Genomic DNA, 27,780 nt, shown 5'->3' on the forward strand with positions numbered 1-27,780 from the left:
TATTCTTGGGCTTCCCTTGTGGCTCAGCTGGTAAAGAATCCACCTGCAATGCAGGAGACCTGGGTTTGATCCCTGGGTTGGGAAGATCCCCTGGAAAAGGGAAAAGCTACTCCATCCAGTATTCTGGCCTGGAAAATTCCATGGACTGTAGGCCATGGGATTGCAAAGAGTTGGACACGACTGAGCGACTTTCACTTCACTTCACTTCTTTGGGATCAAAGTGAAAACTGACCTTTTACAGTCCTGTGGCCACTGCTGAGTTTTCCAAATTTGCTGGCATATTGAGTGCAGGACTTTCACAGCATCATCTTTTAGAACTTGAAATAGCTCAGCTGGAATTGCATCACCTTTACTAGCTTTGTTCATATTAATGCTCCTAAGGCCCACTTGACTTTATACTCCAGGATGTCTGGGTCTAGGTAAGTGACCACACCATCCTGGTTATCCAGGACATGAAGACTTTTTTTTGTATAGTTCTCCTGTGTATTCTTGCCACCTCTTTTAAATCTCTTCTGCTTCTGTTGGGTCCTTACCATTTCTGTCATTTATTGTGCCCATCCTTGCATGAAATGCTCCCAAACTCCCTTGATAGCTCTAATTTTCTTGAAGAGATCTCTAGTCTTTTCCATTCTGTTGTTTTCCTCTGTTTCTTTGCACTGTTCACTGAAGAAGGCCTTCTTGTCTCTCCTTGCTATTCTCTGGAATTCTACATTCAGTTGGGTATATCTTTCCCTTTCTCCTTTGCCTTTTGCATCTCTTCTTTCCTCAGCTATTTGTAAGGCCTCCTCAGACAACCACTTTGCCTTCTTGCATTTTCCGCCCCCCCACCGCCCCCCCCCCCCCCCCACCGCCTTTGGAATGGTTTTGATCACTGCCTCCTATACAATGTTACAGACCTCTGTCCATAGTTCTTCAGGTATTCTGTCTACAAGATCTCATCCCTTGAATCTACTTATCACTTCCACTGTATAATCATAAAGGATTTGATTTAGGTCATACTTAAATGGATTTGTGGTTTTTCTCTACATTCATCAATTTAAGCCTGAATTTTGCAATAAGGAGCTGATGATCTGAGTTATTGTGAATGAGAGCCTGAGTTAGGCAATCATTTTAAAGCTGAAATAAACTTTTAAAGCTGTTTTAAAACTGAGATCCTTGTATACAGTTGTAGTATTCTATTACAGTTAATAATGATTTCTAAATATGTATGTTATTGGAGATACCATGAGGTATTAGGGAAAAACATTGACTTTTGAGTTAGTATGAGTTTGAGTTCTGCCACGACTCGTTACTAGCTGTATAACCTTGAACTTAACTTCTCTGAGCTTCATTTTCACCATCTTTATTAATGGAGGTAGTATTGATAATATTTATCTCTTGTGAAGTTTAAATGTAAAGTGAATAGCTTGACATTTGGTACTCTATAAATAATAATATCATTATCATTATTATTATTACATTAATGCCTAGGAAAAAAATTATGTTTACCTTTGGGGGAAAGGTGTGAATAAATCAATAAAAGCTAACTTATGGAATAATTTTAGAAACACATTTGAGGATACTCAGACTTGGCTCAATATAGTTCTTATGCTTTCAGTTCAGTTCAGTTCAGTTCAGTTCAGTCGCTCAGTTGTGTCCAACTCTTTGCGATTCCATGAATTGCAGCACGCCAGGCCTCCCTGTCCATCACCAACTCTCGGAGTTTACCCAAACTTAGGTCCATCGAGTTGGTGATGCCATCCAGCCATCTCATCCTCTGTCATCCTCTTCTCCCCCTGCCCCCAATCCCTCCCAGCATCAGAGTCTTTTCCAATGAGTCAACTCTCACCTGAGGTGGCCAGAGTATTGGAGTTTCAGCTTCAGCATCAGTCCTTCCAGTGAACACCCAGGACTGATCTCCTTTAGGATGGACTGGTTGGATCTCCTTGCAGTCCAAGGGACTCTCAAGAGTCTTCTCCAACACCACAGTTCAAAAGCATCAATTCTTTGGCACTCAGCTTTCTTCACAGTCCAGCTCTCACATCCATACATGACCACTGGAAAAACCATAACCTTGACTAGACAGACCTTTGTTGGCAAAGTAATGTCTCTGCTTTATAAAATGCAGTCTAGGTTGGTCATAACTTTTCTTCCAAGGAGTAAGCGTCTTTTAATTTCATGGCTGCAATCACTATCTGCAGGGATTTTGGAGCCCCCCAAAATAAAGTCTGACACTGTTTCCACTGTTTCCCCATCTGTTTCCCATGAAGTGATAGGACCAGATGCCATGATCTTAGTTTTCTGAATGTTGAGCTTTAAGCCAACTTTTTCACTCTCCTCTTTCACTTTCATCAAGAGGCTTTTTAGTTCCTCTTCACTTTCTGCCATAAGGGTGGTGTCATCTGCATATCTGAGGTTATTGATATTTCTCCTGGCAATCTTGATTGCAGCTTGTGCTTCTTCCAGCCCAGCATTTCTCATGATGTACTCTGCATAGGAGTTAAATAAGCAGGGTGGCAACATACAGCCTTGACATACTCCTTTTCCTATTTGGAACCAGTCTGTTGTTCCATGTCCAGTTCTAACTGCTGCTTCCTGACCTGCATACAGGTTTCTCAAGAGGCAGGTCAGGTGGTCTGGTATTCCCATCTCATTCAGAATTTTCCACAGTTTATTGTGATCCACTTATGCTTTAAGCAATAAATAAAAATACTTTATTGTTAGTAGTTTAAGCCATAGTCTAGCTAAAATATTAACTAAATTTCACATTTGTAAATTATGAAATGCTTCAAAGCAATTTATGTTTAACTTTTCTGATTCATTCCGTCACCTATTCTAATACCAAATATTTGAGTGTCTTTTCTGTCAGACATTGTGCTGCTGGTGGAAATAAAACAGTGACAAAACAGAACAGCTCCTGTTCTTCTACAGTTGACTTTTTCACATGGGAGACAGAAGAAGTTGCATGATAACCATGAAACCCCAAGTGTGAAAAGGGCTGCAAAGAACAAGTATAGGGGCTGTGAGAGTAGGTAATAGAGGGCTTGTTCTGGAGATGATGGTGTCAGGGAGAAATGGCCTCCTTGAGAAAGTGACATTGAGACTGAAACTTCAAGTGTGAGTGGACCAGGTGGTGCTGGGGGAGGGCTGCATATACAGAGGACTCAGAGTTTGTTGTGTTTGAGGAATGAAGGGAAGAGCAGGTGGGATGCAGCAGGGAGTGGATGAGGAGGGGAGCAGCGGTGGTGAGGGTGAGGATGAGGCCAAGTCCACGGAGGCCTTGTGGTACTTACTGAGAATTTTGAAAGTTATCATGAGGAAATAATGCAAGGATTTTAAGCAAGGGAATGATGGAAGTCAGACTCTCTAATCCATTTCCACAAAACTCTGCCTGTTTTGTGAAAATGGATTAGAGAGAGGTGAGAGTACACAGGTAGTACCCTCTGGAAGATTCTCAGCTTCCCCAGTTGAGGTGATAGTTGGTTGGTCCAGGGGTGATGGTATTGAAGATGGAAAGAAGTGAACTAATTTGGGGATTTCATGGGAGGAAATTATCAAGACTTGCTGAGAGCTTGGACATAGAGGATAGAATTCATGGACAGGTGATGGGGTTGACTATGAGGTTTCAGGTGTGAGATGCTACGTTCATAAGGAAGCCCAGCAAAGGAGCAGTGTTGAGAAGAAAGAGGAAAAATTGAGCACAGGCTGAGTGAGAAGCATCTAAGAAAAGCTCTGAAGAAGGTACACGGGTGTGCAGCTTAGAACTCAGAAGAGAAACATGAACTGGAAAGATCAATTGGGAAATTAACAATGGTACTTAAAGCCATGGAGAGGAATGGGTTCACCTAGGGAGATTGTAAGTACTGAGTAATGGTGGACCAGGGCCGGACTCTGAGGAATGCTGACACTTGGAGGCTGGGGAGAGGAGGGTAGTAGAGCCTGTGAAGGAGCAGCGAGAGCAGTAGAAGGCATGTCTAGGCTCTGAGTGTGTGTCAGAGTCGGCAGTGTTCCAGGGCAGGGGTTCGCCAGGAGAGCTGCTGAGAGTGTCTGTTTTGTAAGGTAAGAGCTGATTCATCCTTTCAGTTATTCGGCAAGAGCACCTTCATTGAGGTAGGAGTGGACCTAGCTTGGAGTGAGTTGGAGATGAATGGAGGAAATAAAATGGAAACCTGTATGTATGATTTTCCAGAAATGTGGCTCTGAAGGAGTAGAGGAAGATAGTTGCAGGAGAGAAATTGGGTCAAGGGAAGGCTTTTATTTATTTATTTATTTTAAGATTTAAGACTCTAGCTTTTGATCCACTTAGAGTTGTACCTGATGAAACCAGAGTCATTTACTTACACCACCGCTCAAGTACTTAGGAAACTATTCTAAGATTGAATGAGACAAGGCTTATCAGAGCTCCGTGGTACAATAAAATGTGGAAAGCACTTTAAATGCTGCCTCTCACCAGAGGCAGGTAAGCAAGGCAGAGCTGTCATGGTTTGATCCTGTTGCAAGCTCTTATTCAGTAAGGCTTCTCTCCCTTGGCCCCTCTGCATTTTCCCATTGATGTTTTTCCTGTCCCTGAGACCTGTTCTTCAGTTTCTCTGAAAGTGTATCTCCTTATCTAAGCCCATGACATCCTTTCCTACTGCTCTAGTTTCTGCTGTTTCCTTCTTTCTGAACTTCTTTGACATCTACTCTGCAACTGTGGTTACAAACCTTTGGACTGAGAGTTCCTGCAGTGCTTCAGAGTTCTCTCAGGGGTTTAAGAATCCCAAAATATATTAAATGCCATCTGTTGTTGAATAAATAATGGGTCTTATAAGTACATTTTAATATTTTTCAAATATATGTAGCTGCTGTTTTTTTTTTTTATAAGAAATCCCTTAAAAGCATTATAGTCTTTACAGTTGCTTTTTGTTACCAATCTTTTCATTCAGTGCTAGAACTACTAGCATAGATGTCTGCCACACTTTTTTCACTTAATTTTAGAATGCTATACCACTCACTTTGAGAAACAATCTATTAATGTCAGGGGGTAAATATTATAAGATATAAAGTCAAAAATTTTATTAGGTTACTAAAGTAGGGCAGTAACACAAGTGTTGGCAAAATGCTCAGATTTCCTTGGTCATGCACTGCCCACTGTGCAGCATGTCGGGTCTTAAAAGTTCCCTGACCAGGGGTCGAACCCACGCCTCCAGCACTGGAAGCACTGAGTCGTACCCACTGGACTGCCAAGGAAGTCCTACACAGATTTCATGTCTCATTTCTCTGTGCTCAGAGGGTCTATATTGCCAGGCCCAGGTCTTGTCATGTTTTGTGATGTTAAAATAGACCGTTCACACTTGAAACAGTTACGACTCACTGCTCCACAACCAGAATTCTGGTTCATATTTTTTCACTGTTGTTTTTCACCTTTGCTGTTCCCATCTCTTTAACTAGCTTGTCAGCTAGTTCAGGGCAGGGACTGAGAACCACAGAGATTCCTTATACCTTTCCACAGAGATTGGCAAGCTCCCGCCTTGAAGCCAGATCCAGCTGCTTGTTTCGTAAGTCCTCTCTAGCTCAAGAGGTTTTTTACAGATGACGGTTTGCAGTTGATCTGATGATAGGAAACTCTAACTTTGAACCCCAGTTCACTGAAATCTTACCCCTCGCAAGAAAGAATTTTGTTCTTCTCTTTAGTAGACCAAAAATCACAAAAAGTTGTATTCTATTATTTTTACATTTTCAATTTTGTCAATAAAGATTTGTAGAATTTTGTTGTAAAACAAATTTGTTACATAAATGCCTACATAATTTACTCAGTTCTGACTCTTGGCCCGCATAGCCTAATAGTTTTACTATCTGACCTTTTAGAGAAAAAGTTTATTGATCCCTGCGTTATAGTGATAATTCCCAAATTAGTCTGCACATCTGTATTATCAGAGAAACTTTGTATGTATATGAATTTCTCTACCCTGGAGAGTCTGATCAACATATCAAGATGGAGCCTGAGAGCCTACATTTTTAACAGGCCGTTAACCTCTGGGATCTAATGCCTGATGATCTGAGGTGGAGCTGATGTAATGATTATAAAGTATACAATAAAAATAATGCATTTGAATCATCCCCAAACCATACCACCCCTCCTCTCTCTTTGTGGTGAAATTGTCTTTCATGAAACCAGTCCCTGGTGCTAAAAATGTTGGGCACTGCTGTTAATGCATTCATAGGGTTGAACCCCAAGAGATAGTGAAATGAATATTGGATTAGATATCATAGGACAGCTTGTTATTTTCTTACCTCAATATTTACTAACTATGGGACCCTATCTAAGTAACTACTTGTTCTGCAGGTTTTAAAAAAATTTCTAGTTCCTTTGTTTATAGAGAATTTTGCTTAATCCTCTAAAATAGTGGTTCTTTTACCTTGTGGGGTTCATAAGAACCTCTTTCAGAGTCTGATGAACGCTCTGGGCTCTCCTCTCAGAAAACTGTACCTGTATTAATTTCATGGGGTTGCATAACAAATGAGCACAGAAGCGTTTAAAACAACAGAAATAAATTCTTGCCACATTTCTGGAGGCCTGAAGTTCAGCTCCCCACAGAGGCTCCAGGGGCAGATCGTCTGCCTCTTCTGGTAGCTGTCAGCATTCCTGGGCTTTTGGCTGCATCACTTCGAGCTCCGCCTCCAGGGTCATGTGGCCACCCCCTCTTCTCTGTGTCTCTTGTAAGGATGTTTATCATTGGCTGAGGGCCTACCTGGGTAATCCGGAATTAGCTCCTCTTCTCAAGAGCCTTAACTGAATCACATCTTTTACCGTATAAGATAACATTCACAGGTTCCAGAAACTTGACATGGTTATCTTGCGGAGTGGGTGTAGGGGAACATTTTTTGGCTTACCACAGCACCTTTGCACATACTCACAGTTTTACAGACAGTTTCAAGGGGTTCACAACTCTTTTAAGTCCATTTATTGACCCACAAAATCCAGATTTGAACTCCATGCTCAGTGAGAAGAACTTTACACCTTTAGTGTATTCTGGTGTATTTACTCTCTCCTTTATGTCAAGTTACATTCATCTCATGTTAATATGGATCTCGAAATGATGATGTTTTCTTCTTGTGACTTAATTTCTTCAATTTATAGTAAGCTTTGAGTTAGTTTCTCTGATTCCTTTAGAAACTATTTTATCCTCTAGTAAGATTTATTGTTAAAATACAAACCTTTCACAATCCTTTTTACTTAATTCTGTCAGTAATGCTTCCAGTGAGGAGACAAACTTACCTTAGCTGGGTACCTGATGTTCCAGGCTATTTACCAAGTGCTTACATATGACTTCTTATTAAATACTGAAAAGAGTCCTGAGAGGGAAGTAGTATCAACCCCATTACATAAATGAGAAAAGGAAGTAACTTGCTTAATGTGGGTGATAGAGCTAGCAAGGGATAGAGCTGGTCTTTGAATGAAAGTCTACTTTAAAGTCCATTCTATTTTCATTATACGTTGAAAACAGCATACTTCCCTTTTAGTTGAATGGTTAATAATTTTGTTAAACAGGGGCTATCTTTGCTGTGGTTTTAGGGACAGAGAGACAGATTTCAGTCAGATTTATAGTGCTTACTTATAGTATTACCTTTTACAATATCTTCTCTGAGTCTAGCTTTGAGTAAGACTGATATACGGCTTGTATGTGTTTAGTGCTGCTGTGGCAATTGAGAGAATAGGAATGAAAGCCCTTTAAAATAGGAAATTTTTACTAATGTGTAGTTTCTCATTTAAATATAATCTTAGTACTTTCTTATTTTAGTATCCTGGATTTCAACACTTAGGAATATGGCCAAACCTCAAACCAGGGGCTATATTATTAATAGCTCCAACTATGAACTTTGCTTCAGGCCTCTTGGGCAGTTAGCTGGTGTGAATGCTTGTATCTGCTGTCTGCTCCTCTGTTTTGAGAGGCATCCCCAGTTTTGTCTAGTTCAGTTCCACATAGGATGTCTACGTTGGTGATGCTTTTGTTAGCAATTCTCTTTCCCAAGTCAGTTTTGAATTCCACTCATAGCCTTTTGCCATGGGTTTGGTTGGTGCCCTGGAATTGTGCTCTGGAGACTCTCCCCCTTTCTCTGTCCTACTCCCCAACTTCTTTGCACCCTCGTTCATCAATAGATCATCCCTTACCCAAAGCAATTTCCCCATCTCTCTTGTTTTACCTTATTGATTACTATCTCCTTCTATTTGTGTTTTAGTCTTCCAGGATATAAAAATACTAAAGGCATTCTCATCTTAAAAAAATCCCCCACTTAACAAATAGCTACTCTCCCTCATCCCTGCAGTCCTGCATCTCTTCCCTCCATCCCACATTTTGTCAGTTCCTTTCCTACAGGCTTTCTGTGGTTTGTGAGACAACGTGCAGAGCTCTGGTGCTCGGCTAGCCTGGCCCAAACCTGCCTCTTTAGTCACATCTTTTGGTGTTCCTTTCTTTTATTCCTCCCGTTACATTGCAGAATGTCCTTTCTACCAAAAGCCAGTTCTCTCTTTGCTTACATTCTATTCCTGCTAACCCAGGAGTCTTCCAACATTGTTAATCTTCTATTTAAATTTCATAAAAAAACTCTCCAGTGTCCAATTACTGTTGAATTGGAGGGTCTGGTAACCTGGGTCCACATTTCCAGATATCAGAAACAGCTTAGAACTGGAACTCTTGGAGGAGGTGAGGCATGCAAACTGTTTTGAACACAATACCACTGCTCCCTTCTGTCATATAGGAGCCCACTGCTCTCAATTTTGTCACCTTCATGGTGACAGAAAAAGGAATTTTATATTTCCTGGTCTCAATTCTCGTACCTGATGTCTAAAAGTACCTTTGTAATCTGACATTTTATTTACAGTTGTAACCTCATTTTCCAGTCTTCCCAATAGCAACTGTCTGTTCAAGGCCATTTCCCCCATGTCTTTGGTGTCTCTTCCATTCATGTTTTATCTCCCAATGATTTCTTCTCTCCATGCCGCTTGTAGTACATATTTTCATGTGTCGTGCATTATTCCCTAGTTTATTTTTTATTCCTAATAAGTGAGCAAACTTCTTGAGGGCAGGGATCATGTTACATCAATTAAAAAGTTTGCTTATGTTTTTTATGGAAGAAAATGAATTTTTTAAAAAACCGAAATCATCCTGCTCAGTGGGCTGCTATCATGATGACCGGCACATGAGAGGTGAATTGAGGAGGCGGAGCGGATTCATACGGAGAAGGCAGTGGCAGCCACTCTAGTGCTTTGCCTGGAAAATCCCATGGATGAAGGAGCCTGGAGGGCTACAGTCCATGGGGTCTCTAGGAGTCGGACATGACTGAGCAACTTCACTTTCACTTTTCACTTTCATGCACTGGAGAAGGAAATGGCAACCCACTCCAGTGTTCTTGCCTAGAGAATCCCAGGGACGGGGGAGCCTGATGGGCTGCCCTCTATGGGGTCACACAGAGTTGGACATGACTGAAGCGACTTAGCAGCAGCAGCAGCAGCGGATTCACAATTTCAGTCTCAGGCTTCCCCCAGGGCATACACCTGAGGAGTGGAAAGGCAGGCAGAATTGCTTGTACTATTTGAAATGTTCTCTGTCTCAGTCTTTTACTTCTTCCCTTCCTTACTCTATCTTCTCTCAACCATTACCTTTTTTTCTCTCTTAGTTTTCTTCCTAAGCTCATGTAGTTGAATTTAATGATTGAATCACTTTTTGATATACAATCCCTGTATATGCAAAGAAATGCTGGGCTGGATGAAGCACAAGCTGGAATCAAGATTGCCGGGAGAAATATCAATAACCTCAGATATGCAGATAACACCACCCTTATGGCAGAAAGTGAAGAAGAACTTTAAAAGCCTCTAGATGAAAGTGAAAGAGGAGAGTGAAAAAGGTGGCTTAAAACTCAACATTCAGAAAACTAAGATCATAGCATCTGGTCCCATCACTTCATGACAAATAGATGGAGAAACAATGGAAACAGTGACAGACTTTATTTTGAGGGGCTCCAAAATCACTGCAGATGGTGACTGCAGCCATGAGATTAAAACATGCTTGCTCCTTGGAAGGAAAATTATGACCAACCTAGACAGCCTATCAAAAAGCAGAGACATTACTTTGCCAACAAAGGTCCGTCTAGTCAAAGCTGTGGTTTTTCCAGTAGTCATATATGGATGTGAGAGTTGGACTATAAAGAAAGCTGAGTGCCGAAGAATTGATGCTTTTGAACTGTGGTGTTGGAGAAGACTCTTGAGAGTCCCTTGGACTGCAAGCAGGTCCAACCAGTCCATCCTAAAGGAAATCAGTCCTGAGTATTCATTGGAAGAACTGATGCTGAAGCTGAAACTCCAATACTTTGGCCACCTGATGTGAAGAACTGACTCATTGGAAAAAAACCCTGATGCTGGAGAAGGGGACAACAGAGGATGAAATGGTTGGATGGCATCACTGACTCAGTGGACATGAGTTTGAGTAAACTCTGGGATTTGATGATGGACAGGGAGGCCTGGCGTGCTACAGTCCATGGGGTCACAAAGAGTCGGATACAACTAAGTGACTGAAATGAACTGTATATGTCTACGTCCCTCAAAGTGGCAGAATCCTGCTTATCTATGAAGAAAATAAAACTAATTGAATGAATGAATACATCAGTAAGTGCTTTAGGGGATAGTAAGCAAGAGTGGTTGTAAATTAATTATCTTTATCATTTGCATGTTTTTTCTTTCAACTAATTCAGTCAGTCAAGGGGTAGCCATAGAGTTCTGCTTCCTGTATTTGAAAAAGTATCTGTGAAGTAAGGAACTTGATTCAAATACCTCTATGTTCCTTTCAAGCTGTAAACTTCATTAAAATCAAACCGTCTTCCATATGTAATGATCTGATTCTAAAGCTATTTAGAACTCTACTAGCAAAGCAGAGAAGCATCTACATTGCCTACTTATTTCCTAGCAGTTTGGTGTAATCCTCTACCTTTAGGAGAAGTTAAAATTTCCCTTCTTCTAATTACTCATTTTAGTAACCTAAGGCAGACACTACTTAATCCCATTGCTTACACTTTCCCAAGGGAATCAAATTAAAGTACCTTTGATTTAAATCCGAATCTTTGAATTTAGTGTGCTTGTTCTGTTTGTCATCTTACAAGTAAATGAAAGGAGCTATTTAAAAGGTTGAAAAAACTTTGAACAAGTTGAGGATTTTGTGTAGTGTGAAGTACTTTTACTGGAACATTCTGTAAAATGAAACAATATAAAGTCTTAGCTACTTCAATTCTCAGTGATTTAACAAAATAGATTTGAAGCAGACTGACTGAGCAACTTCACTTTCACTTTTCACTTTTATACATTGGAGAAGGAAATGGCAACCCACTCAAGTGTTCTTGCCTGGAGAATCCCAGGGACGGGGGAGCCTGGTGGGCTGCCATCTATGGGGTGGCACAGGGTCGGACATGACTGAAGTGACTTAGCAGCAGCAGCAGCAGCACTCAAGGGGAGAGGTTTTTAGAATGTGAGAAAATGAAAGAAAATTAAATTAAGAAACAAAAAGAGTGCAATCCATTAGTTAACATCTTCTAATACTTAGATCTGGGGCAAAAAACCTCCCTGAATTACTAAAGACAAAGAAAAGAAATGAAGTCGCTCAGCCGTGTGCGACTCTTTGCGACCCCATGGACTGTAGCCCGCTAGACTCCTCCATCCATGGAATTTTTTAGGCAAGAGTACTGGAGTGGGTTGCCATTTCCTTCCCCAGGGTATCTTCCCAAACCTGGGTCTCTCACATTGCAGGCAGACGCTTTACCGTCTGAGCCACCAGGGAATCCTTTGAATTACTAAAGTAAGAAGTCAAATGCTAAAAACTTGGAGAAAGTAGAAATAATTTTTAAAAGGAAGAGAAACAACAGAGTAAAAAATCATCTTTAGTTCTGCCATGCTGCAGTGATCTCTATCCTTGGTAATCACATCCTCCCCCTACCTGTATCCCCTGTAATCCCTGGTGTGTCCTCTTTCACTATAATTTTGTCTTTTTGAAAATGTCATAAAATAGAATCATGCATTATGTAACCTTTTGAGAGGCAATTCCTGGTCTGTTTTCCGTCACCATAATTTTGTCTTTTTGAGACTCATAAAATAGAATCATGTGTTATGTAACTTTTTTGAGACTGACTTCTTTGACTCAGCATGCCTTTTAAAGTTGTCCAAGTTGTGGTATGTATCATTAGAATGCCCTTTTTTGCTGCTAAGTCATATTCCATTTTATGGATGTATCACAGTTGATATCCATTCAGCTACTGAAGGATATTTGGGTTGTTTCTAGTATTTAGCAATTATGAATATAGCTGGTGTAAACATTCATGTAGACTTTTCTGTATTGACATAAGTTTTCATTTCTCTAGGGTAAGAGTTAACAAACTATGCCCAAATTTTCCTGTTGCCTGTTTTTGTATGGCACTATGAGCTAAGAATTCTTAGCCTTTTACATTTGTAAAGGTTTGTTTAAAAAAAAAAAGAGAGAGAATATGCAACAGAGACCATATGTGGCCCTCAAAGCTTAGAATATGTAATGGCTGACTCTTTACAGAAAGTTTGCTAACCCTTGCTTTAGGGTAAATACCTAGGAGTGTATTTTTAACTTTAGAAGAAACTGCCAAACTGTTTCCAGAGTGGCTATATATTTTTCATTCCCATCAGCAGTGTCTGCAAGTTTGTTTTTCTGCATCCTTATCAAAATTTGGTATTATCAGTATGTTTAATTTTAATAATTCTAGTAAGTGTATGGGCTTTCCCTGTGGCTCAGACGGTAAAGAATCTGAAGTTCTCAGCTCTTCATGGTTTTAATTTGTATTTCCCTAATGGCTAATGATGTTGAACATCTTTTCATAAGGTTGTTTGTCATCCTTTTATCTTTGGTGAGGTGTCCAAATTTTTTGCCTAGTTTTTAATTGAGTGATTTGTTATCTTACTCTTGAGTTTTAGAAGTTCTGTAAACATTCTGGATACAAAGACACAAATACTTTGTTGTGATTGCTTCCATTTTCATCCAGTCTTGTCATTCTCTTAACAGTGTCTTTTCCTGAGCAAAAGGTTTAAATTTCGATAAGTCCAGTTTACTGATTTTTTCTTTTATGAATTATGCTTCTCTTATCAAGTCTAAGAACACTTTGCCTAACTCCAGGTCATGGAGATTTTCCCCTAAATTTTCTTCTGGAAGTTTTGTAGTTCTCAGTTTCACATTTAACTCTGTGATCCATTTTGAATTAATTGTAGTAAGGTATGGGTTTAGGTTTTATATTTTTCTAATGTGGTTTGTTGAAAAGACTCTTCTTTCTCCATTGGATTGACTTTGCACCTTTGTCAAAAATCATTTAGCCATATTTGTGTGATCTATTTCTGAAGTCTTTTTTCTGATCTGTTGATCTGTGTGTCTGATCCTTCACCAGTGCCATGCCATTTGATTAGCTTTATAGTTAGTAAGTAAAATTTACTTTTACTTTATTTTTCCTTTTTAAAGTTATTTTGGTTATTCTAGTTTGTTGGTCTTTACACATTTTAGAATCCAGTTGTCTGTATATGTAAAAATTCTTTTGGGGATTTTTATAAGAATTGTGTTTTATTTGTAGACCAACTTGTGGGAGAATTGATATCTTTACTGTGTTGAATCTTTAAACCCATTAACATGGTATTCATTTCATTTTAGCCTTCTTTGAGTTCTTTCATCAACACTTTGTAGTTGGAAGCATACAGATCCTGTCCATGCATTTTAGATTTATACTTAAGAACATTTTTTGATCTGTTGTAAGTGGAATTTAATTTTTAAAACTTCCTATCATTCATTACTAATATAAAAATATGATACTTATTGTTGAGTTTGTATTTTTCAACTTTTCTAAACTCATTTATTAATGTGCTAAGTTGCTTCAGTCATGTCTGACTCTGTGTGATCCCATGGACTGTAGACTGCCAGGTTCCTCTGTCCATGGGATTCTCCAGACAAGAATACTGGAGTGGGTTGCCATTTCCTTCTCCACATTTATTAATAATAGGAGCTTTTTGTAGATTGGGATTAGGACATTCTACAGAGATAGTCCTGCCTTTTGTGAATATGGGCAGAATTATCTCTTCCTTTTCAATCTGCATGGCTTTCATTTCTTCTTCATTTTTCCGCCCTTTTCTTTCTTTTTTCTCCTGTTACTAAACTCACTAAGACTTCTGGAATAATGTTAAATAAGACAGGTGAGATTGAGCATCCTTGCCTTGTTCTCAATCTTAGGGAGAAAACACTCATATATAATTAATACCAAATAATATGTTAACTATTGATTTTGTGTAGAAGCACTTTATCACACTGAGGAAATTCCTTTCTGTGTTTAGTTTACTGAGAGTTTTTATCATGAATGGATATTGAAATTTAAGCACTTTTTGTGTATTAATTCATATGTGTCTTGGTCTTTTGGACTGCTGTAACGAAGTGTCACAGGCTGGGTGGCTTATGAACAACAGAAATTTATTGCTTATAATCCAGGAGGCTCAGAAGTCCAAAATCAAGGTGCCAGCACAGTCACCATCTGGTAAAGGCTCTCCTCATGGTTCACAGCCTTTTCGCTGTGCCCTCACTTGGTAGAATGAGCTGCATAGCTCTGTGGGGTCTCTTATAAGCCCACTAATTCCATTCATGAGGCCTCAACCCGTAGACCTAATCACTTTCCCAAGTCCTTGTCTACTAATACCGTCACCTTGGAGGGTTGGGACATTAAAATATGAATTTAGAGGGATACAGACCTTCAGACTGTTGCAATATAATTGTGAGGTTTTTCTTCCTTAGACTGTTAATATGTTGGATTACTACCTTCAGTTCTTGTGATGATAAAATCTTACTTGATTGCAGTGTATATTATTGGAGTACATTTCCTGATATTTTTTGAGGATTTTAATGGACGTGAGTCTGTAGTGGTTTTTTTTGTTGTTGTCTTTTCCTGGTTTTGGTATAAGGGTAATCTTTCCCTTCTTTTCTATTTTCTGGAAGAGATGGTATAGAATTGGTGTTGTTTCTTTTTAAAAAGAATAGTGGAATTTGCTAGTGATATCATTTGGGCCAGAAGAATTATTTATTGGAAGGTTTTTGACCATAAAATCAATTTCTTTAGTAGACTATTTGCTTTATTTTCTTTCACATTAAGGGCTTTTTCTGGTTATCTGGTAGTAATGACAGTGTGTTCTTATTTAAAAGTAGGGGACTATAAAGTTGATTGGCAGCCCTACTAGTACTTGAGGCTTGTCTACACTAAGCCTCATTGTAAGAAAATGATTGGACTACTTCACTGGAGAATCCTAAATTTTTCTATCTTTTCTCATGAGCTGATCAGATTTCCCAGAGAAGACTCTAGCAGTCTCCTTGCTGCCATATCCTGGGGGGTGAGTGGGTAAAAGCTGGTGTCACAGGGCTTGATCTTTGTTTGTAATAAGCACGTGTTCACTTAGTCCTCATGTTGTCGGCACTATTCTCATTTGTTATTTAACTCACTCTGATTTTATTACAGGGTCATATTGACCTCAGTCATTTTGAACTCTCTTAGTGGTTTTAAAGGGGATAGAGGTGGGAGTAGGATGTTTGGACATGTGTAGGGTCTTTGGGGTGGTAACAGAGGATGTTGACCAGCTGTGCTTAAAGTTTTGCGGTGCTGGTGACCGCAGGTAGAATTGCTTCTTCCGAGATACATGTCTTCCCTTTGGGGAACTGTCTAGGTTTGAGGTAAAACAAACCTGTCTAGATTTGAGGTAAACCAGTTAAAGTTAATTATCAGTTATCTTTGACTTCCCTCCTGTTTCTCTTTCCAGTCTTGCCAGTGGTGATTCAGATTATATTGGTATTTGAAATTATAAACTATTTTAAAATTTTGTTTTAAGCAGGTGGCTAAAGTAGAAATGAGAGGTCAAGTTAGGAGGTCACTTTAGAAGTCCACGAAAGAGGTGTCGATGGCTCGGCCTAGAGTAGAGGTAGTAAAGAAGGAGCAACATAGAGGCTGCAGGATGTGTCTTGGAGGTAGAGCTCAAAGGACTTAGATTAAATGTGGAGAATTGAGGAAAGGAAGGAATCAAAGGTGGCCTTAGGTTTTGTCTTTTTTTTTTTTTTTTCTTTTTTAGGTTTTGTCTTGAGTTGGTTGGGTGAATGATGATGTCCTTTGTTGAGATGGAGAAGACTAGGGTAAAGAACTGGTTCTGTATTGAGCATATTAAATTTAAGATGACAGCATCCGGGCCCAAAAGCAATGTTGATTCTCTTTTCTTAGGTATCCTTTGCCTCTTTCAGTCAGTTCAGTTCAGTTCAGTCGCTCAGTCGTGCCTGACTCTTTGCGACCCCATGAATTGCAGCACGCCAGGCCTCCCTGTCCATCACCAACTCCTAGAGTTCACTCAGACTCACGTCCATCGAGTCAGTGATGCCATCCAGCCATCTCATCCTCTGTCGTCCCCTTCTCCTCCTGCCCACAATCCCTCCCAGCATCAGTCTTTTCCAATGAGTCAACTCTTCGCATGAAGGGGCCAAAGTACTAGAGTTTCAGCTTTAGCATCAGTCCTTCCAAAGGACACCCTCTTTAGTCTGGGTTATTGTTCAATTGTCATGCACAAAACACTTGATTCTTGGCTTCTGTTCCACTCCTTACTGTTGTTGTCCACCACCCTTATTTGTTGTTGAGGAAAAATAAAGTCAGTGGACCTAACCACTAACTTGGCACGTCTACCCCATTTCCTGGTATGATCATGGGCAACGTCAGGGGCTGTGTGGGCAGTGTACCCGTTTATTCCTCTCCTCAAGGTTCCTCGATGCCGTAAGACACCCACAGTGACAGCATGATACAGTAGTTTTGAATCCCAGTTCCTCTACTTCCTAAGTGTGTAACTTTGAAGATATTGCTTAACCTTTTGTATTTCATTTTCTTCAACTGTAAATTGTGGATAAGTGTCTATACCTTTGGGATTTTTGTGAAGGTTACATAAGAAAATAATGTGAATTATTTTCTATTACTAATTATTAATGCCTGACACATAGTAAACATTCTATAAATGATAGCTATTAATATTATTAGTATTTAATTGTATATCTATTTAATAATATATGCTACTATTATTCTTTTAGCTAAGCAACCCTTCTAAAAGCTATACCTTGAGCCTTGCCACCTCAAGTTTAACCTCTTAAAGTGCCCAAAAGTGGTGCTGCCTACAGCTTCCCAGTATGGTCAGTATTCTTAAAAACATTGGTGCATAAATTCCAGTGATCCTTATTTATAGGCATACATTCAGTTCTCCTGGGGGCTTTCTCAAAATGTCTGGACCCTATTTGTGGAGGTTTGAATAGGATGGGTAAAGGCGGACATCGCGGGAGGCACCAAGTATCTCTAGAATAATAGCCCTCCCTCTGTTTTCTTTTAATGAATCACTCCCTTGCGTGCTCCCTCCCCTCCTGTCTCCTCTCTGTTACTCAGTACCATGAGCTGCTTTCTCACAGCCGCCTGTAGTGTCCTCTCTCCTTTTTCATCTTCCTCTGCTAACCCCTGACTTTGGACGAGTCCAGTCCAGTCTGCCTGCAGTCTGGGCTACTGAAAGCCACAGTTTGGAGTTTCACGAGATTCTTCCATGTGTTGTTGTTTCTTTTCTCTCTCTAATCTTTACTGTTCATATTAGAATACCTGACCTTATGTGAGTGACACAGTGTATGACTCAGTTAATAGTGATTTCAAAGGGAACTTCAACTGTCGTGTAATCTAACTACCCAGGATGTCTGTGATTCTATCAATTATATCTCATTCATTTCACAATAAGTTTGAATAGCATAATGATATCATTATGTTTCTTAAGTGAAAATACTGAGGCACACAATCATAAACTAGTTTGTGCCATCAGCTTGCCGATATTTTTTTTTTGAAAAGCAAGCTATGATTATGATTGTGTTATTACGATTGTATGTAAAAAGCAACGTTTCTTCTCCACATTAATTCTGTTTTGTGGATCAGTATAACAGCTTTAAGTAAGTAAGTAAAGTCACTCAGTCGTGTCCGACTCTTTGTGACCCCGTGGACTGCAGCCCACCAGGCTCCTCAGTCCATGGGATTCTCCAGGCAAGAATACTGGAGTGGGTTGCCATTTCCTTCTCCAGGGGATCTTCCCGACCCAGGGATCAAACCCAGGTCTCCCGCATTGGAGGCAGATGCTTTAACCTCTGAGCCACTAGGGAAGCCGTTAACAGCTTTAGCAGCAGTGTTTTTAAGGAATTTGTGATGGTTTAATTGTTGTTTTTATTTTCTTTTTGAGATGTGAACTATCCTGATCAATTCTAGTCTATGACTTTTGGGGAGATTTATTAATATATGTGTATGTGTGTGTGTGTAATAGGTGATAATCTTTGGCTTTGGTTTTTAATAAGAATTTTTAAAAATTCAGTTATAACTAGGGAACTTTTCTTCCAATTTTTACCCAGTTGTCTTTCATTCCCTTTGGAAATAGTGGACCTGACCCAGTTCTTTTTTGAGAATTCATTTCACAGAACAGTATGTTAAAATATTTTTGTTCTTCTAATCAAGTGTAATGTAAGAACTGGCTGTCATCCATAGTTTCTGTTCTTTAACATGAGAATAATTCTGTTCCTTGGTTAAGATACTGGCTCCATTATTATACTTACTGGTTTGGATAGCAGGCTATGATTTGAGGTACACAGCTATTTCATACATAAAATAAATGTTTTTTCTCTGCAAGCATTTTTTTAATCTTGATTTTGTCTAACAGTGATCTTTGAAGTACATAATGATACGGTAAAAGTATTGGTAAAAGAAGAATCCTATAGATACTAGAAGTGAAATTTATTGTTGAATAAAATTCAGCTAATTATAAAATATAGCATGACTTTATTGCTACATCAGGATAAGTTTTTAAAAATTGATCCAGCTACCTTCCCTTGTTTGATTTAGTATTCATGTAAGTCTTAGTATAATAAATTGACATTTAGTTTGAAAAGTAATTTTAGCTAAGTTGTGGCAGAGAGATAAAATATGTATTGGGTTAACTCTTAATGATTATACCCTTAAACTATTTGTAGGAATGAACATTGAGAACCATTTATAATATATAATATTAGGTTTCTATATAATCTTCTGGGTGTTTAAAGTATAGTGTTGTTGTTTTTTTCTTATAGTTGGTTAGAAAAAAACTATTATTTGAAGGGAATAGAATGGAAATTGGAGAAGGAAATGGCAACCCACTCCAGTGTTCTTGCCTAGAGAACCCCAGGGACGGGGGAGCCTGGTGGGCTGCCGTCTATGGGGTCACACAGAGTCGGACACGACTGAAGCGACTTAGCAGCAGTAGCAGAATGGAAAAGTGAAATGAGGAAAGTTGAGGAGGGTGGGATATATTAGTTTTAGAGGGCTTCCATAACAAAGTGCCACCAACTAGGGGACTTAAAACAACAGGAATTTATTATGTCACAGTTCAGGGTTAGAAGTCTGAAGCTGAAGTGCTGGCAGGGATGTTCTGTCTGACAGCTCCAGTGGGAGGGACCCTTCCTTGCCTCTTGCTCACTTTCGATGGTTGTCTGCAGTCCTTGGCTTGTGGACGCGTCACTCCAGGATCTGTCTCTGTCGTCACATGACATTCTCCTTGTGTATCTCTGTGCAAATTTCCCTCATTTTATAAGGACACCAGTCATATTGGATGTAGGTTTAGAGCCCACCCTAATCCACTCTGAGCTCATCTTAACTTGATTACACTACAAAGCCCCTGTTTCCAAATAAGGTCACATTCATAGATTTTGGATTGATGTAAATTTGAAGGGACACTATTTAAGCCAGAACAAAGAGTTTGAAATTCAATTTATATTTTGAGATTTGAAACCCAACACACTGGATTTATCTACTTTATATCTAACAAACGGTAAGATGCATGTTATATAGAAAGCTTATTTTTATTTGCAGTTATATTTACATGTAGGCTTTCCTGTGTCACAGGCCTAAGTATCTAGTATTTTCCATTCATGTAGCAGAAATTGCTTAAAAGGAATATTTGGTTATAAAACATCAATGTGGAGCCAGAAGGCTTTCCACGTTACCTTTTGATAGCCCAATATTTATAGAATCGAGTTAGACTTTTCTTGTGTTTTAACTGCTATTAGAATAATACTTTTGCTCTTATTCATTTTATATCCACAGTGCCTGATACTGCTTTATTGAGTGAAGAATGAGTTAATGAAAGGGTAGGGTGTGCATGTGTGTGTCCATTGAAGGGTTGTTGACAGAGGCGTAATATGGAAGTTCTCACTTAGTAAATATATTCTCTGTCTTTTCTGAAAACCCAGCTGGTGACATCCTTCACAGTGTTCTGCACTTGGCCTTTATTGCTTACAGTCATTTCATCAGTTCAGTCCCGTTGTTCAGTCGTGTCTGACTCTTTGCAGCCCCGTGGACTGCAGCACGCCAGGCCTCCCTGTCGATCGCCAACTTCTGGAGCTTACTAACACTCATATCCATCAAGTTGGTGATGCCATCCAAACATCTCATCCTCTGTCGTCCCCGTCTCCTCCTGCCTTCAGTCTTTTCCATCATCAGGGTCTTTCCTAATGAGTCAGGTCTTTGCATCAGGTGCCCAAAGTATTGGACCTTCAGCCAGTATCATTTCATATTAGTGTATAGATGATGATTGCATAATATTCTATTGCATGGATTATTATAATAATATTATTGTAATTTTATAAATTAAAATATTATAATTTATTTAACTAGCCAGCTCCCCAATTTTCCCTATCAACCACCATTTTAGAAACTTCTATGAATTTGAGCTACTCTGTTTTTTCAGTTGCTTTCATCTTTGCTCTTCTAAATGACACTGCGGAGAAGAGCTTTGCATCTGTGTCACTTTACATATGAGTATGTTTGTGAGATGAAGAGCTTTGCATCTGTGTCACTTTACACATGAGTATGTTTGTGAGATGAATTCTTAGAAGTGGAATGCCTGGCTAAAAAGATTTTTACATTTCTTAGTTCTCATATAGATTGCCGGATTGACTTCCAAAACTCTTGTACCGATTTATACTCCCGCCTCTACCGCCCCCCCCCCAACATACAATGTATGATATAATAGCTGTTCAGATAAGTTTAAGTAAGGTTAGCTTGTCAGCTAAACTTCACTGGCAACTTGGGAAAGCAAAGGCCACTCTGAAGGAAAGTTGTTGCCACTGGACTGTCCCCAGTGTTCTACCTCTATTCCTTAAGGATTACTGGACATCTGTAATGTAGTTTCCAGTCTGCATTCATTTAAAAAGCTTAAAGTAAAAGGTTTCAGCACAAAACAGTGTAAGCTACTTGTGTTTTAGTAATAATTTCTGAGAGAATGATTATGGAAGTAGATACCACAGCTGATTGAAGGCAAAAGAAGAAGAGGGTGGCAGAGGTTGAGGTGGTTAGATAGCATCACTGACTCAGTGGACACGAATCTGAGCAACTCTAGGACATAGTGAAGGACAGGAGAGCCTGGTGTGCTCGAGTTCATGAGGGCGCTAAGAGTTGGTCAAGACTTAACAACTGAGCAGCAGTAACAACCACAACTGAAGATATGTTCAGCCTAGCTGAAATTCCCTTAATACAGACTTTTAAAATGAAGGCATAGATGCTTTGCTTAGATTTTAATAGAAAAAATTAGCAGAACTCTTTTTTCAAATGATGTCTTAAGAGGAGCTCCACTATACTGGGGTGACAGTGAAGTGCGGCTTTGGAGGAGGGGGTCTGGCAGAGGTAAAGCAAGTGAGCTCCAGGTCCCCCATCCCTGTTTCCTCCAGAACTATTACACACAGGGAGCCCAGCCTCTTTCCTTATAGCAGTGACGGAGATGAGTGAATACTAGTGTATATTCAGCCTCTGGTAATTTATGTCAGACATTTGAGGAACCTAGAAGCTTCTCCATAGAATCCTGATGTTTGAAACTGATGTTTAATTTTATCTTTTGTGTGTGTAGTAAGTGTACTATAAAATGAGGTACACCTATTTGGAGATATCACTGTTTTCCTTAGAGTATACATATAGGTTTTGGTGCAATGATTTTTCATCTGGAGATTTTTAATAAATGTAACATCTTTAATTGGTTTTCTTATAAAATTAAAATGCTTACACATTTTATAATATTTGCATATTTTATTCTAAAGTAGAATTTAAGGATCTTTGGGAACTGCCTCCCAGTGAAGATCAGTTTTGGAGATCAGTTTTGAATTCATTTCCCCAGACTTTTTTCAATGTGTTAAATTACATGTAAATTTTATTCCTTCTTTGAAAAAATGGAATCATATTATATATACTGTTTGGTGATTTGTTTTGTTTACTGGATAAGAAGTCCTTTCAGGTTAGTGTATAGAGATATCTTCCATTCTTTTAATGGATTTATACTGTTTCATTGTATGAAAATTATCCATTCCCCTGTTGGTGAATTAACTATCCTTTATGCATATTTTTGCCCATTTGGACAAATGTTTCTGTAGGATAAACTCTTAAATAGAATTTCTAAATCAAAGGTATGGCTGTTTTACATTTTCATGGATATTTTGGGTCTCTCTAAAATATGAATACCCTGATTTTTATAGGAAGTATACTTAGGAAATAAACTTTCAGAAGTTTTAATGTGCACCAGTGTTTCTCACATAAGATTTCTGGAAATAGATACATCTTTAAAATGACAGCTTTGAAACTTTTTGTCTTTACAGTGATGGAGTGGGGGGAAGATGTTAAAGCAATTTCAGAAGATGAAGCAGTCATGTTGGTGAACCATCAGGCAACAGGAGATGTGTGCACTCTGATGATGTGCCTCCAGGACAAAGGACTGGTAAGCCACCCCGAAGGCAGAGACAGACTGTGGGGAAGGGGGGTTGACGAAGGGTCAGCTGAGTTACTATAGCTGGGAATGTAAAATCTTGAAGAAAAAAATATACTGTGTATATAATTCTAATCACTCTAAGAGGAATTCATAGACTTAAAGACAACCAACTGGGATAATGTGGATTATACCTCCATGAAGCTTTTTTTTTTTTAAAAGAACTGAAATGAAAGCAAAGTTAATATGGTTCAACTTGGGGCTGTCTTGAGGTGAGTGGTGGATTGTCAGTTTGAGAAATACAAGCACAAAAAACAGTTTGCTTAAGACAGAAGAATAAAATTGGATGGGGAATTAGGTGATCTTGGGGATTTTTAGCCAGAAGAAAGTAAGGTAGATATTGTTTTGAATTTCACTTAGAAAGCAAATTGAAAGGAAAGATACTACGTCCATTTTATTCAGTGTTCTAGGACTGTGTTTGAACTGTTGATTTCACATTGCTTATATTGATAACTAAAATATATCTATAAAATGGGAAGATGTTAAAGTCAATCCTTAACATTAAAAGAATTAACACCTTAGGAGAAGGTAAAGAGGTTATGTTCATAGAAAAGTAAATAAATAGAAAGTATGTAGAATTGATGGAGTTAATCTTTGGCCTAATAATGAAGGAACCAATAGGTATTTTATCAGTGTTTCATGTTCATGGTCACTAACTATAAATATAGAAGAACGTCATCCTGTAAGATGTCCTCTTAAAGGCACTGATAAGCTAGTGATAGGTGAAGAGAGGGAATAGCAAACAGTACTTAATTACAAAGTGAGAAGTATTTGGTGGAAGGTGAGCTCACCATTTACTTGGTGGATATAGAAAACTTTGTGGAGAGGAGAAGACATAAACTTGACCTGAAAGGGCTGAGTAGAACTTAAGCAGAGTAGTGAAGCAAGGGCCTCTTCTGTAGTGAAATAATTGTGGCCAAAACCCAAGGCAAGAATACATCTGGTGTGTTTAGGTCCTCAGAGTTTGATTCAGCAGGTCAAGGGTCAGAAAATGAGGTGAGAGTAAATGGAAAAGGTTTGCTTATTATGAAATCTGTTTTTGTTATTTATCTGAGAAGCAAAGGCATTATTTTGCTAGAATGTAGAATAAATTCAATAATTTCTTATGTTCAGAATTATTAAAATAATATCACTGTATAGATATATTTGCATTTATAATAATATGTCACCTGTCCTCTAAATTATTGATGTTAAAATTTTGTAAAAACTAGTTTATTTTTGGACTTCTCTGGTGGTCCAGTGGTTAAGACTCTGCTTCCACTGCAAGGGGCATAGGTTCGATCCCTGGTTGAGGAACTAAGATCCCACATGCCGTGAGGTGTGCCACCCCGCCCCCCCCAAAAAAAACCCTATTTGGCTTTATATCAAGGAGAACATTTTTATTCTTACTGATAAGATACTTACATTTATAGTGATTTTTCTGAGGCCCTATAATGTCTTCCATTGGTTTTTGAGTCTCAAAAAGTGCTCAAACTGATAAGTATAAATATCCTAACTTTATTACTCTTAACTTCAGTTTGGCAGAAATGATGACTGCATTAGTCAGAATATAGGTAATCTGAGATTCACCAATATTGTGGACAGAAGAAATTTTGATTTATTTGTTTGCTTTTGTAAAAAGATTTCAGTTAGTTGGTCTTCTGCTCATTTTTCTGTCCAGAGTTATTCCCATTTTCAGATTAGTTATACTAAATATTTTTTACCATCTGATATTACTAAATAATGTGAAATTTCAAAGAATTTTTATCTTGTTTCATAAAGGAGTAGTTGAGAAATAAAAGGTAGAACATTATGATCTCTACTCCTGCCTAGTAAGTGTGGGGCAATATTAATTTATACTCACAAGTAGAAATGTTTACTTGATTAATTGCATACTCCATGGGCACTTTCAAAGAAAGAAAGCTAATAATGTCAGTTTAAAACTGGCCAACTAGGGCTTCCCTGGTGGCTCAGATGGTAAAGAATCTGCCTGCAATGCAGACATGACTGAGCAAGTAACACTTAAAAATATTAGTTTAATGGTGATATAAGTGTAACATAGCTTTTTGAATTCAGGAATTCCTGTGGTGCTCGTCATTATTCCTTTGTGGAGCAAGGGCACTGCTTGCATTTTGGTAGGACAGCACTGTTGTTCTCAGTTGTCCTGCTGGAATTGTTTCCCTTACCTGGCTGCAACCTACTGCATGCTAGTAGAACTCCCTAGCTATTGTGACAGCCAAAATTGTCCCTGTAGATTTCTAAACTGGAAAACCATTGACTTTACTAACATTTCAGAATGATATAAAGAATGGAGCCCTTTATGTAAGCCTCTCCAGATGTTTGAATATGTAGAAAATCCATGCTTATGGGTAAAGGATAATTAATATAAAGGATAAAGCACAAGCTGGAATCAAGATTGCTGGGAGAAATATCAATAACCTCAGATATACAGATAACACCACACTTATGGCAGAAAGTAAAGAAGAACTAAAGAGCCTCTTGATGAAAGTGAAAGTGGAGAGTGAAAAAGTTGGCTTTTCACTCAACATTCAGAAAACTAAGATCATGGCATCTGGTCCCATCACTTCATGGCGAATAGATGGGGAAACAGCGGAAACAGTGTCAGACTTTATTTTGGGGGGCTCCAAAATCCCTGCAGATGGTAACTGCAGCCATGAAATAAAAAGACGCTTACCTTGGGAGAAAAGTTATGACCAACCTAGACAGCATAATAAAAAGCAGAGACATTACTTTGCCAACAAAGGTCCATCTAGTCAAGGCTATGGTTTTTCCAGTGGTCATGTATGGGTGTGAGAGTTGGACTATAAAGAAAGCTGAGTGCCGAAGAATTGATGCTTTTGAATTGTGGTGTTGGAGAAGACTCTTGAGAGTCCCTTGGACTGCAAGGAGATCCAACTAGTCCATCCTAAAGGAAATCAGTCCTGGGTGTCCATTGGAAGGACTGATATTGAAGCTAAAACTCCAATACTTTGGTCACCTGATATGAAGAGCTGACTCGTTTGTAAAGACCCCAATGCCGGGAAAAATTGAGGGCAGGAGGAGAAGGGGACAACAGAGGATGAGATGGTTGGATGGCATCACCGACTCAATGGACATTAATTTGAGTAAACTCTGGGAATTGGTGGACAGGGAGGCCTGGCGTGCTGCAGTCCATGGGGTCGCAAAGAGTTGGACACGACTGAGCGACTGAACTGAATTTTGTCCTTTGGAAATACCTAGCAGTGTTCTGACAGACAGCCTTTGAAATATTGACTGAGTTGACTTAGGCAGCTTGTGTTTACTGACTTCCTTTTTTCAGGAATATGAGTCAAAGGATTAGTTATATTTTCTAAACATTCTAGTACCTTTTTAAGAAATGTCTCTTAAGTGAGGGGTCTTGCCCTTTCAAGGCAGTTGCTGATTAAGAATTTTCATTTCTACTAATAGAACTCTACTGGACATGTAATGTATATTTATTGACTTGTAATATTTCTGCTAAAATAAGTTAGGACAGAATTATCCATACAAATCTTAAAAGATAGCTTGACTGTCTTACTGAATTTGTTTTAGGTTACTTTCTAACTGAGGAGGTAAATCCACTATAAATGTAAGATTAAACATAAAAGCTAGTTACTTTAGTGTTGGTATATTAAACCCAGAGATCAATAATTTGCAGCCACACTTCATACTGTGTGTAAAGCTCAAAGATTTTACAGGTTGAATCCACTTGCTTTTTGTTTTGTTTCTTGGGAAACTTTTCAGCAAATTCCATTTAGTTCAGATCTCAATTTATTTACACAAAGTAGTTATCATTACAAAGCAAAACAAATTATTTTATTCTATATTAATTGATTTGAAAATCAATCTTTCACTGGGCATGTATTTATTTTTTTAAGTTGTTTTATACAGTAAAACTGGTGGAATAGGAATCATGCAACTGAATTATTTAATAATGCTGAAAAATTAAGGCAGAAGCTCGAGTATTATATTATTTGTGGGGTTTTATAATGTTTTTGTAAAAGCAGCACATGGGTGTCAATGCTTCATGTTTTCCTTCTATGTGCATACAGTTTTGTGCTTAGAGATAGAATTTATGTTTGTTATTCCCGTAGGAACCGAAGTAGAGCTCTGTTGCATTCTTGATTGAGGCTGTAGATTTCACTTTATTTAAGGCTTATAACAAGGGATGCTATTATCTCAGCAGGGGAGAACAATTAAGCAATTCATTAGCTAGATCCTGTTTACACTTACTTTTAATTTTGAAATTTTGCTTGGAATAAAGTCTTCTGCTCCTGATAGAGTATTAACTTTTATCAGCAATGGATACTGTTATCAGCAATGGATAATATTTTTGTGTTTAAGAAACAGTATTTTTATGCTGGTAAAGAGTATGGCTTTATATAAACTAACAAATACACTTCATAGTAGAATGTGTAAATCACTCTACTGAATTAATTTTTAAAAATTTACAGTGTATTTTTTGAGTAAATGAATTGTTTAGTGTTCTTTTGTTGAACATTTTTATATTTTTGTATTTATATCTTAATGTTTTTTGACTTTTAATGTTTTAACCATTAAGGTAAAGTCACATTTTATAAAGCTTTAAAGAAGATGTTAACAAAGATATTAAGGCTTTTATAAAGCCTTAATAAAACTGTTTAATTGCTCAGTCATATCTGACTTTGCAACCCCATGGACTAGTCCACCGGGCTTCTCTGTCTGTGGGATTCTCCAGGCAAGAATACTGGAATGGGTTGCCATTTCCTCCTCCAGGGGATCTTCCTGACCCGGGGATCAAACCAGAGTCTGCTGAATTGCAGGCAGATTCTTTACCGTCTGAGCTATTAGGGAAGCCCTTACAAAGCCTTAGTGCTTATTAATTAAACTCGTAGCCCTCATTTGATAATTTAGGCATATTGTATTATTTCAGAATAACT

At 38.5% G+C, this 27,780-nt stretch overlaps 1 protein-coding gene across 1 annotated transcript in view; it reads left to right on the forward strand.

Annotated features, from left to right (window-relative positions):
• The window catches only part of LPGAT1 (lysophosphatidylglycerol acyltransferase 1), a 77,544-nt gene that overhangs the window by 15,025 nt on the left and 34,739 nt on the right, over positions 1-27,780 (forward strand). Inside the window, exon 4 of the mRNA XM_052654041.1 lies at positions 22,698-22,816. Within this exon, the coding sequence (XP_052510001.1) occupies positions 22,698-22,816 (119 nt within the window). The remainder of the gene's footprint in view (positions 1-22,697; positions 22,817-27,780) is intronic.

Source organism: Budorcas taxicolor, chromosome 16 (assembly GCF_023091745.1).
Source record: "Budorcas taxicolor isolate Tak-1 chromosome 16, Takin1.1, whole genome shotgun sequence".
Classification (NCBI taxonomy): Eukaryota; Metazoa; Chordata; class Mammalia; order Artiodactyla; family Bovidae; genus Budorcas; species Budorcas taxicolor.